Genomic DNA, 12,500 nt, shown 5'->3' with positions numbered 1-12,500 from the left:
GTGTGTGTCTATGTCTCTCTACCAGGTCGTTGCTCCAACAGCTCCAGTCTCTCCAGGCGGTCGTTTCAGGGAAGGTTCCAAAAACCACCCAGACGTCCTCCTGCCTCATGGTACGACCCACTGTGTGTGTGTGTGTGTGTGTGTGTGTGTGTGTGTGTGTGTGTGTGTGTGTGTGTGTGTGTGTGTGTGTGTGTGTGTGTGTGTGTGTGTGTGTGTGTGTGTGTGTGTGTGTGTGTGTGCTAATAGGTTGCGATGCTGAAACATTGATTAGAATATTGAATTGAGAGCATCTGTTTTTGTTAATTACCAGTCTGGCATTTTGTTAGTATGCATAATTCATTTAGCCCTGTGTGTGTGTGTGTGTGTGTGTGTGTGTGTGTGTGTGTGTGTGTGTGTGTGTGTGTGTGTGTGTGTGTGTGTGTGTGTGTGTGTGTGTGTGTGTGTGTGTGTGTGTGTGTGTGTGTGTGTGTGTGTAGATGTGTGTGTGTGTATAGATGATTGCTGCATGTGTATTCCTCAGCCTCATTCTGTTCTCATATACTGTATCTTAATTATACATATTATATATATATATTTCATATACATTTCGTATACGTATATATATCGCTGATTTTCACGGACCAGCAGTTGTGGGGGACCAACCAGGGCCCAGTATGCAAATATAGGGCGGGCTTACCAGTTTATATGACCAACCAGGGCCCAGTATGCAAATATAGGGCGGGCTTACCAGTTTATATGACCAACCAGGGCCCAGTATGCAAATATAGGGCGGGCTTACCAGTTTATATGACCAACCAGGGCCCAGTATGCAAATATAGGGCGGGCTTACCAGTTTATATGACCAACCAGGGCCCAGTATGCAAATATAGGGCGGGCTTACCAGTTTATATGACCAACCAGGGCCCAGTATGCAAACATAGGGCGGGCTTACCAGTTTATATGACCAACCAGGACCCAGTATGCAAACATAGGGCGGGCTTACCAGTTTATATGACCAACCAGGACCCAGTATGCAAACATAGGGCGGGCTTACCAGTTTATATGACCAACCAGGGCCCAGTATGCAAATATAGGGCGGGCTTACCAGTTTATATGACCAACCAGGGCCCAGTATGCAAATATAGGGCGGGCTTACCAGTTTATATGACCAACCAGGGCCCAGTATGCAAATATAGGGCGGGCTTACCAGTTTATATGACCAACCAGGGCCCAGTATGCAAACATAGGGCGGGCTTACCAGTTTATATGACCAACCAGGGCCCAGTATGCAAACATAGGGCGGGCTTACCAGTTTATATGACCAACCAGGGCCCAGTATGCAAACATAGGGCGGGCTTACCAGTTTATATGACCAACCAGGACCCAGTATGCAAACATAGGGCGGGCTTACCAGTTTATATGACCAACCAGGGCCCAGTATGCAAATATAGGGCGGGCTTACCAGTTTATATGACCAACCAGGACCCAGTATGCAAACATAGGGCGGGCTTACCAGTTTATATGACCAACCAGGACCCAGTATGCAAACATAGGGCGGGCTTACCAGTTTATATGACCAACCAGGGCCCAGTATGCAAATATAGGGCGGGCTTACCAGTTTATATGACCAACCAGGGCCCAGTATGCAAATATAGGGCGGGCTTACCAGTTTATCTGACCAACCAGGGCCCAGTATGTGTGTGACGTAGCGGGCTGCGCTGCTCTGATTGGTTATAGATCATCTAACCAATAAGAGTCCGTTTTAATGTTTTTGTAACCACCCCTTTGGGGGAAAAAAAGAAAATGTTAGTCTATTGAGGAGAACCACGCTAACCCATTCTGGGCGGGACCCCCTTTTGGTGTTAGCATTATGTTATATTTTAGCTATTGAAAGATAGCAGATCTACAAGCTCATGATGTTAGTCTGTCTATTGAGGAGAACCATACTAATGTTGGTCTATTGAGGAGAACCAGACTAATGTTGGTCTATTGAGGAGAACCAGACTAATGTTGGTCTATTGAGGAGAACCAGACTAATGTTGGTCTATTGAGGAGAACCAGACTAATGTTAGTCTATTGAGGAGAACCAGACTAATGTTAGTCTATTGAGGAGAACCAGACTAATGTTGGTCTATTGAGGGGAACCAGACTAATGTTGGTCTATTGAGGAGAACCAGACTAATGTTGGTCTATTGAGGAGAACCAGACTAATGTTGGTCTATTGAGGAGAACCAGACCAATGTTGGTCTATTGAGGAGAAGACTAATGTTAGTCTATTGAGGAGAACCAGACTAATGTTGGTCTGTTGAGGAGAACCAGACTAATGTTAGTCTGTTGAGGAGAACCAGACTAATGTTGGTCTATTGAGGAGAACCAGACTAATGTTGGTCTATTGAGGAGAACCAGACTAATGTTGGTCTATTGAGGAGAACCAGACTAATGTTGGTCTATTGAGGAGAACCAGACTAATGTTGGTCTATTGAGGAGAACCAGACTAATGTTGGTCTATTGAGGAGAACCAGACTAATGTTGGTCTGTTGAGGAGAACCAGACTAATGTTAGTCTGTTGAGGAGAACCAGACTAATGTTGGTCTGTTGAGGAGAACCAGACTAATGTTAGTCTGTTGAGGAGAACCAGACTAATGTTGGTCTATTGAGGAGAACCAGACTAATGTTGGTCTATTGAGGAGAACCAGACTAATGTTGGTCTATTGAGGAGAACCAGAATAATGTTAGTCTATTGAGGAGAACCAGAATAATGTTGGTCTATTGAGGAGAAGACTAATGTTAGTCTATTGAGGAGAACCAGACTAATGTTAGTCTATTGAGGAGAACCAGACTAATGTTGGTCTATTGAGGAGAACCAGACTAATGTTAGTCTATTGAGGAGAACCAGACTAATGTTGGTCTATTGAGGAGAACCAGACTAATGTTGGTCTATTGAGGAGAACCAGACTAATGTTAGTCTATTGAGGAGAACCAGACTAATGTTGGTCTATTGAGGAGAACCAGACTAATGTTGGTCTATTGAGGAGAACCAGACTAATGTTAGTCTGTTGAGGAGAACCAGACTAATGTTGGTCTGTTGAGGAGAACCAGACTAATGTTAGTCTGTTGAGGAGAACCAGACTAATGTTGGTCTATTGAGGAGAACCAGACTAATGTTGGTCTATTGAGGAGAACCAGACTAATGTTGGTCTATTGAGGAGAACCAGAATAATGTTAGTCTATTGAGGAGAACCAGAATAATGTTAGTCTATTGAGGAGAACCAGACTAATGTTAGTCTATTGAGGAGAACCAGACTAATGTTAGTCTATTGAGGAGAACCAGACTAATGTTGGTCTATTGAGGAGAACCAGACTAATGTTAGTCTATTGAGGAGAACCAGACTAATGTTGGTCTATTGAGGAGAACCAGACTAATGTTAGTCTATTGAGGAGAACCAGACTAATGTTAGTCTATTGAGGAGAACCAGACTAATGTTGGTCTATTGAGGAGAACCAGACTAATGTTGGTCTATTGAGGAGAACCAGACTAATGTAATCAAATAGTCATCAAGGATCATAAGCAAGCTGAGAACCGAACACAGCTGTTAGCATAACACAGATGTTAGCATAATGCAGATGTTAGCGGCTCAATACTAAATCGTGGCTACCGCGCGGTCTTAATATTAACGTTTCTTTTTTGTGTGAATTTTGGGAGTTTCAAAGTAAGATGGCTCCGTGCATCCTGTTGAGTTAGCATGGCTACGCTAGGCTAGGCTAAGGTATTTATGTACTAGTAAATGGTGGTGGTTTATGAGTTAGCATGGCTACGCTAGGCTAAGGTATTTATGTACTAGTAAATGGTGGTGGTTTATGAGTTAGCATGGCTACGCCAAAGTAAAAGTGGTACGACTAACGCCTTTATGTACTAGTAGGCCTAAATAGTGGCAGGTTATGAGTTAGCATGGCTACGCTAGGCTAGGCTAACGCATTTATGTACTTGTATCTCACGTAGACAAAGGGTTAACGGCCAGGAGACTCGACGCCGGATTGGTAGATGCTCGGAACGAGGAGGAGGAGCCAGAGGATACGAGCGGAGCGCTTAGCGGGAAAACGTGGAGCGGAGCGGTTTTGAACCGAGCGTGGAACGGGTTTTCAGAGTGGCTTTGGAGCCCCCCCACTCCGGTCGGGGGGGATCGCTGCGCGCCACATGTTTTGAGCATGTTTCGGTCGCAACACGGACACACACACACACACACACAGAGACACACACACACACACACACACAGAGACACACACACACACAGAGACACACACACACAGAGACACGTGCTGCGTGCTATGCTCCGTGTTTTGGACTGGTCTGAGCGCTGCGCGCAAAACCATGTGAACGACGGAGCGCGCGCGGGGGGGGGGGGGGGGGGGGTGATCAACACGAGCGGTTTATCCATTGCTGTCTGTCTGAATACAAAAAAAGGTCATTAATATTTTGACGTATTATTGCTTATAGCTACTTTAACGGGGTTTAGCGTAGCATGCGTAGCCTCAGCCATGTACATAATCCATTGCATTAGCGTAGCGTAGCGTAGCCTCAGCCCTGTATATAATTGCATTAGCGTAGCGTAGTGTAGCGTAGCATAGCATGCGTAGCCTCAGCCATGTATATAATCCATTGTATTAGCGTAGCATAGCGTAGCCTCAGCCTTCTGTATATAATCCATTGTATTAGCATAGCGTAGCCTCAGCCTTCTGTATATAATCCATTGTATTAGCATAGCGTAGCCTCAGCCTTCTGTATATAATCCATTGCATTAGCGTAGCGTAGCCTCAGCCTTCTGTATATAATCCATTGCATTAGCATAGCGTAGCCTCAGCCTTCTGTATATAATCCATTGCATTAGCGTAGCGTAGCCTCAGCCTTCTGTATATAATCCATTGTATTAGCATAGCGTAGCGTAGCCTCAGCCTTCTGTATATAATCCATTGCACTTATTAGAGAGGTGAAAGCTATCTGTGTTGTCATTAGCACTCTATCGTCTTGTTTCTCAAGCGGTGGGTTGCGTAGCGTACGGTGTCTGTGAATGTATTGTTGTATCGATAACCACTGTATTTTACTGTTCATTCATTAGTTTCATTATCGGTATTGTCGTCATGGTGACATCATCACGACTGACCCCGCCCACCCACACCAGGGACCAGGGACGTGCACACATAGACATCAAAGGGGGCTTCAGCCCCTGCCCCTTTTACCCGTCTGTAAAAGAACTGCCCTCTCCAGACCACGAATGCGGCATTTACTACATGGTGAAAGAAATGCACATGCCCTCCTCTCCTCTCCTCTCCTCTCCCCTCCTCTCCTCTCCTCTCCTCTCCTCTCCTCTCCTCTCCTCTCCTCTCCTCTCCTCTCCTCTCCTCTCCTTTCCATGCCATGCCGGAAGGAAGGCAGTGTTCAGGAGAATTGCTTTTGTTCCCGAAGTCTTCTGAACTTGAACGCAGCATTTTGCGTTGAACAAATTTGTTTCGAAATCCATGTCGTTGCACCTGCATCTCCACTATAGCTAAAGAGTGCTGCGTTGAGCCTCGGCAATAGCTGCTCTACAAGCTTGTAAATCTGCTATTTTCGCTGTTGTTGTCCAAAAGTGCCCTCTTAGGGGATTTGGGCCCCTGCCTCTCAGGGGCCCTGCCTCTCAGGGGCCTCTTAGGGGATTTGGGCCCCTGCCTCTCCAACACTGTGTTTCCTTCTGGCAGAAGGTATCGCAGCATCGGGACAGATTCACCCCAAGCCGTTTAGGGACCAGTCGACATTTAGAAAAGGGGGCCCTGGAGGAAAATAGGGGAGGGCCATGTCTTTTTAATTTTAGTCAGAGGGAGGGTGAGCTAATTTTACTTCGAGTCCAAGGGAGGGTGATCCAATTTTGATAATAAAATAATCCGGGTTTTATATATATATATATCTAATACTACAGCTCTTCTGAATTAAAGTACAACTTTGGTCAACGATACCCCTCTGTTGCTTTCACTTGGTTCTTCCCAACAGGACCAGTTTTCATTGTTCCCTGTGTCAATCACACTACAACACGCACTACAAGTACACACTTCAACCCCCACTTTTCAATGGCTTACATAGCTTCCTGTGTTAGGCGTTAGACTATGAGACCATTGTCCGCGTTGGCCGTGAGTTCAAACCTCACAGCAGACAGTTTTTCGCGATTTTCGCGGTCACTTTATTTTCTCACATATTAAAAACGCTACCAGAATAAAGTTAGGAATATTTAATACTGAGGTAAATGTGATGTTAATTAATAGGTTAATAGGGGAGGGTGATTCCTTTTTGTTTAATTACCTGGGGAGGGGACTGGATTTTTATTTTCATTCACAGGGAGGGTGATGGTATTTTATATCAGGACACATCCATTTCCTCCAGCGGTATCCCTATTTAAATTTCGACCTGTCCCTTAGATTTCTGAACAAGTGCAATATCCCCTAACCTGTGTCCCTTATATAGTGCTATGGGCGGCGGTGGTTCAGCGGTAGAGTGGCTGGATGGCAACCGCAAGGTTGCCAGTTCGATCCCTGTGGGCTCCCCCAGAGTTAGTGTGGAAGTGTCCTTGAGCAAGACTCTGAACCCCTGATTGCTCCTGATGTGCAGGTTGGTGCCTTGCATGGTTTCCTCCGCCATCGGTGTGTGAATGTGTGTGTGAATGTAATGCACAATCTATGTAAAGGTGTGTGAATGTGTGTGTGTGAATGGGTGAATGTAATGCACAATCTATGTAAAGGTGTGTGAATGGGTGAATGTAATGCACAATCTATGTGAATGTGTGTGTGAATGTGTGTGTGAATGGGTGAATGTAATGCACAATCTATATAAAGGTGTGTGAATGTGTGTGTGAATGGGTGAATGTAATGCACAATCTATGTAAAGGTGTGTGAATGGGTGAATGTAATGCACAATCTATGTAAAGGTGTGTGAATGTGTGTGAATGGGTGAATGTAATGCACAATCTATGTAAAGGTGTGTGAATGTGTGTGAATGGGTGAATGTAATGCACAATTTATGTGAATGTGTGTGTGAATGGGTGAATGTAATGCACAATCTATATAAAGGTGTATGAATGTGTGTGAATGGGTGAATGTAATGCACATCTATGTAAAGGTGTGTGAATGGGTGAATGTAATGCACAGTCTGTAAAGGTGTGTGAATGGGTGAATGTAATGCACAGTCTATGTAAAGGTGTGTGAATGGGTGAATGTAATGCACATCTATGTAAAGCTTGGATAAAGGCGCTTTATAAATGCACCATTTTATAAGGACTCCTGTCGTCTCCAAATGAATCATAAACTGATGGTGTTCTTTTTGTTTTTAGCATTTCTTTTAACTAGCAGATTAGAAGCCAAATAAACAACATTGTGTTCTCTTATGCATTTCTGCTGTATGACATTAAAGATATCTATCCATCCATCCATCCATCCATCCATCCATCCATCCATCCATCCATCTATCCATCCAAACCTTTTTGGCCGTGCACCCCCTGTTACCTCCCGACTTAGCTGATCCACATATATGAACCTGAATATGGCATAATATATGCAGCATAGGCTATATGCTGCATTACTTGCCATATATTGGCATAATATGTTAATATATTTCAAATAAAACCATAACACCACCATTAGACATGTCCTGCCGTGGCCCCCCTAGAAGGGGTGCACGCCCTAGAAGGCGCACCACAAGGGGGGGGGGGGGGGGGGGGGGTGCACGCACCACAGTTTGGGAACCACTGCCTTAACCCATTCTGGGCGGGAACCCTTTTTTGTGTTTTAAGCATCATGTCATGCTTTAGCTGTTGAAAAATAGCAGATCTACAAGCTCGTAGCGCGGCACTCGGTGCCGTGCTACGAGCTTGTAGATCTGCTACATCGTGAAAATGTGGTGCAAATCGTTCAATATATATTCTTTCAGAGCTAACGGATTTTTCAGAAAACTGTGTGGGATTTAGAAGACATTTTCCTTTAGAATCGTCCTCAGGTCTAAATGTGTTGCTGTCTCCCTCCCTGCCTCTAGGTGGTGGTGCTGTGCTTCAGGTCTAAATGTGTTGCTGTCTCCCTCCCTGCCTCTAGGTGGTGGTGCTGTGCTTCGCAGTGTTTCTGGGTCATTTCTACCCCAGCAGTCTGACGTCCTGTTCCACCGTCACCGAGAGCGGTGTCGCTTCCAAACCGCTGCCCGAGTCCTACAGCACCTCAGGTATGAACCACACCTGTCCTACACCTGTCCTACAGCACCTCAGGTATGAACCACACCTGTCCTACAGCACCTCAGGTTTATGAACCACACCTGTCCTACAGCACCTCAGGTATGAACCACACCTGTCCTACACCTGTCCTACAGCACCTCAGGTTTATGAACCACACCTGTCCTACACCTGTCCTACAGCACCTCAGGTTTATGAACCACACCTGTCCTACAGCACCTCAGGTATATGAACCACACCTGTCCTACACCTGTCCTACAGCACCTCAGGTATGAACCACACCTGTCCTACAGCACCTCAGGTTTATGAACCACACCTGTCCTACAGCACCTCAGGTATATGAACCACACCTGTCCTACAGCACCTCAGGTATATGAACCACACCTGTCCTACACCTGTCCTACAGCACCTCAGGTTTATGAACCACACCTGTCCTACAGCACCTCAGGTATATGAACCACACCTGTCCTACACCTGTCCTACAGCACCTCAGGTTTATGAACCACACCTGTCCTACACCTGTCCTACAGCACCTCAGGTATGAACCACACCTGTCCTACAGCACCTCAGGTATATGAACCACACCTGTCCTACAGCACCTCAGGTATGAACCACACCTGTCCTACAGCACCTCAGGTATGAACCACACCTGTCCTACAGCACCTCAGGTATGAACCACACCTGTCCTACAGCACCTCAGGTATATGAACCACACCTGTCCTACAGCACCTCAGGTATGAGAACCACACCTGTCCTACAGCACCTCAGGTATGAACCACACCTGTCCTACAGCACCTCAGGTTTATGAACCACACCTGTCCTACACCTGTCCTACAGCACCTCAGGTATATGAACCACACCTGTCCTACACCTGTCCTACAGCACCTCAGGTATGAACCACACCTGTCCTACACCTGTCCTACAGCACCTCAGGTTTATGAACCACACCTGTCCTACAGCACCTCAGGTATGAGAACCACACCTGTCCTACAGCACCTCAGGTATGAACCACACCTGTCCTACAGCACCTCAGGTATATGAACCACACCTGTCCTACAGCACCTCAGGTATGAACCACACCTGTCCTACACCTGTCCTGCAGCACCTCAGGTATGAACCACACCTGTCCTACAGCACCTCAGGTTTATGAACCACACCTGTCCTACAGCACCTCAGGTATGAACCACACCTGTCCTACAGCACCTCAGGTTTATGAACCACACCTGTCCTACAGCACCTCAGGTTTATGAACCACACCTGTCCTACACCTGTCCTACACCTGTCCTACAGCACCTCAGGTATATGAAACACACCTGTCCACACCTGTCCTACAGCACCTCAGGGGGCGCACTATGATCTTGTAGATCTGCTATTTTTCAATAGCTAAATTATAACATAATGTTTAAAACACCGAAAGGGGTTCCCGCCCAAAATGGGTTAATGCATGTCTATGCTGCAACCCAATTTGCCCTTCGGGGACACTAAGGGTGCCGCCCTGAACGCACTGGTGTGCTCTCTCTCCCTGAACGCACTGGTGTGCTCTCTCTCCCTGAACGCACTGGTGTGCTCTCTCTCCCTGAACGCACTGGTGTGCTCTCTCTCCCTGAACACACTGGTGTGCTCTCTCCCTGAACGCACTGGTGTGCTCTCTCTCCCTGAACGCACTGGTGTGCTCTCTCTCCCTGAACGCACTGGTGTGCTCTCTCTCCCTGAACACACTGGTGTGCTCTCTCTCCCTGAACGCACTGGTGTGCTCTCTCCCTGAACGCACTGGTGTGCTCTCTCTCCCTGAACGCCCTGGTGTGCTCTCTCTCCCTGAACGCCCTGGTGTGCTCTCTCTCCCTGAACGCACTGGTGTGCTCTCTCTCCCTGAACACACTGGTGTGCTCTCTCTCCCTGAACGCACTGGTGTGCTCTCTCCCTGAACGCACTGGTGTGCTCTCTCTCCCTGAACGCACTGGTGTGCTCTCTCCCTGAACGCACTGGTGTGCTCTCTCCCTGAACGCACTGGTGTGCTCTCTCTCCCTGAACGCACTGGTGTGCTCTCTCCCTGAACGCACTGGTGTGCTCTCTCCCTGAACACACTGGTGTGCTCTCTCTCCCTGAACGCACTGGTGTGCTCTCTCTCCCTGAACGCACTGGTGTGCTCTCTCCCTGAACGCACTGGTGTGCTCTCTCCCTGAACACACTGGTGTGCTCTCTCTCCCTGAACGCACTGGTGTGCTCTCTCTCCCTGAACACACTGGTGTGCTCTCTCTCCCTGAACACACTGGTGTGCTCTCTCTCCCTGAACGCACTGGTGTGCTCTCTCTCCCTGAACGCACTGGTGTGCTCTCTCCCTGAACGCACTGGTGTGCTCTCTCCCTGAACGCACTGGTGTGCTCTCTCTCCCTGAACGCACTGGTGTGCTCTCTCTCCCTGAACGCACTGGTGTGCTCTCTCTCCCTGAACGCACTGGTGTGCTCTCTCTCCCTGAACACACTGGTGTGCTCTCTCCCTGAACGCACTGGTGCTCTCTCTCCCTGAACACACTGGTGTGCTCTCTCTCCCTGAACGCACTGGTGTGCTCTCTCTCCCTGAACGCACTGGTGTGCTCTCTCCCTGAACGCACTGGTGTGCTCTCTCCCTGAACACACTGGTGTGCTCTCTCTCCCTGAACACACTGGTGTGCTCTCTCTCCCTGAACACACTGGTGTGCTCTCTCCCTGAACACACTGGTGTGCTCTCTCCCTGAACACACTGGTGTGCTCTCTCTCCCTGAACACACTGGTGTGCTCTCTCTCCCTGAACACACTGGTGTGCTCTCTCCCTGAACACACTGGTGTGCTCTCTCCCTGAACGCACTGGTGTGCTCTCTCTCCCTGAACGCACTGGTGTGCTCTCTCCCTGAACACACTGGTGTGCTCTCTCCCTGAACGCACTGGTGTGCTCTCTCTCCCTGAACGCACTGGTGTGCTCTCTCCCTGAACACACTGGTGTGCTCTCTCCCTGAACACACTGGTGTGCTCTCTCTCCCTGAACACACTGGTGTGCTCTCTCTCCCTGAACGCACTGGTGTGCTCTCTCTCCCTGAACGCACTGGTGTGCTCTCTCTCCCTGAACACACTGGTGTGCTCTCTCCCTGAACGCACTGGTGTGCTCTCTCCCTGAACGCACTGGTGTGCTCTCTCTCCCTGAACACACTGGTGTGCTCTCTCTCCCTGAACACACTGGTGTGCTCTCTCTCCCTGAACACACTGGTGTGCTCTCTCTCCCTGAACACACTGGTGTGCTCTCTCTCCCTGAACGCACTGGTGTGCTCTCTCTCCCTGAACACACTGGTGTGCTCTCTCTCCCTGAACACACTGGTGTGCTCTCTCTCCCTGAACACACTGGTGTGCTCTCTCCCTGAACACAGTGGTGTGCTCTCTCCCTGAACACACTGGTGTGCTCTCTCTCCCTGAACACACTGGTGTGCTCTCTCCCTGAACGCACTGGTGTGCTCTCTCTCCCTGAACACACTGGTGTGCTCTCTCCCTGAACACACTGGTGTGCTCTCTCTCCCTGAACACACTGGTGTGCTCTCTCTCCCTGAACGCACTGGTGTGCTCTCTTGTCGTTCGTTTATTCAGTGCACTCGGTGCGTTGTCGTTCGAAAATCCAGTGCGCTGCGCACCGGGTGTGCCGAGTGCCCGCACTGAGTGACCCTACCCTGAAGCTGGGGTCGTCCACTGAGCGACCCTACCCTGAAGCTGGGGTCGTCCACTGAGCGACCCTACCCTGAAGCTGGGGTCGTCCACTGAGCGACCCTACCCTGAAGCTGGGGTCGTCCACTGAGCGACCCTACCCTGAAGCTGGGGTCGTCCACTGAGCGACCCTACCCTGAAGCTGGGGTCGTCCACTGAGCGACCCTACCCTGAAGCTGGGGTCGTCCACTGAGCGACCCTACCCTGAAGCTGGGGTCGTCCACTGAGCGACCCTACCCTGAAGCTGGGGTCGTCCACTGAGCGACCCTACCCTGAAGCTGGGGTTGTCCACTGAGCGACCCTACCCTGAAGCTGGGGTCGTCCACTGAGCGACCCTACCCTAACCACGCACGCAACCACGCACGCACGCACGCAACCACGCACGCAACCACGCACGCACGCACGCACGCAACCACGCACGCAACCACGCACGCAACCGCACGCACGCAACCACGCACGCACGCACGCACGCAACCGCACGCACGCAACCACGCACGCACGCACGCACGCACGCACGCACGCACGCAACCACACAACCACACACGCACGCAACCACGCA

At 49.0% G+C, this 12,500-nt stretch overlaps 1 protein-coding gene across 1 annotated transcript in view; it reads left to right on the top strand.

The window, feature by feature from the left end:
• creb3l2 (cAMP responsive element binding protein 3-like 2) overlaps positions 1 to 12,500 on the top strand; it is a 23,551-nt gene that overhangs the window by 4,711 nt on the left and 6,340 nt on the right. Inside the window, exons 5-6 of the mRNA XM_079531170.1 lie at positions 26 to 110; positions 8,086 to 8,209. Coding sequence (XP_079387296.1) covers positions 26 to 110; positions 8,086 to 8,209 — 209 coding nt within the window. The remainder of the gene's footprint in view (positions 1 to 25; positions 111 to 8,085; positions 8,210 to 12,500) is intronic.

Source organism: Electrona antarctica (assembly GCF_951216825.1).
Source record: "Electrona antarctica genome assembly, contig: scaffold_58, whole genome shotgun sequence".
Taxonomy (NCBI): Eukaryota; Metazoa; Chordata; class Actinopteri; order Myctophiformes; family Myctophidae; genus Electrona; species Electrona antarctica.
This window is presented reverse-complemented; position numbering and strand designations above follow the sequence as displayed.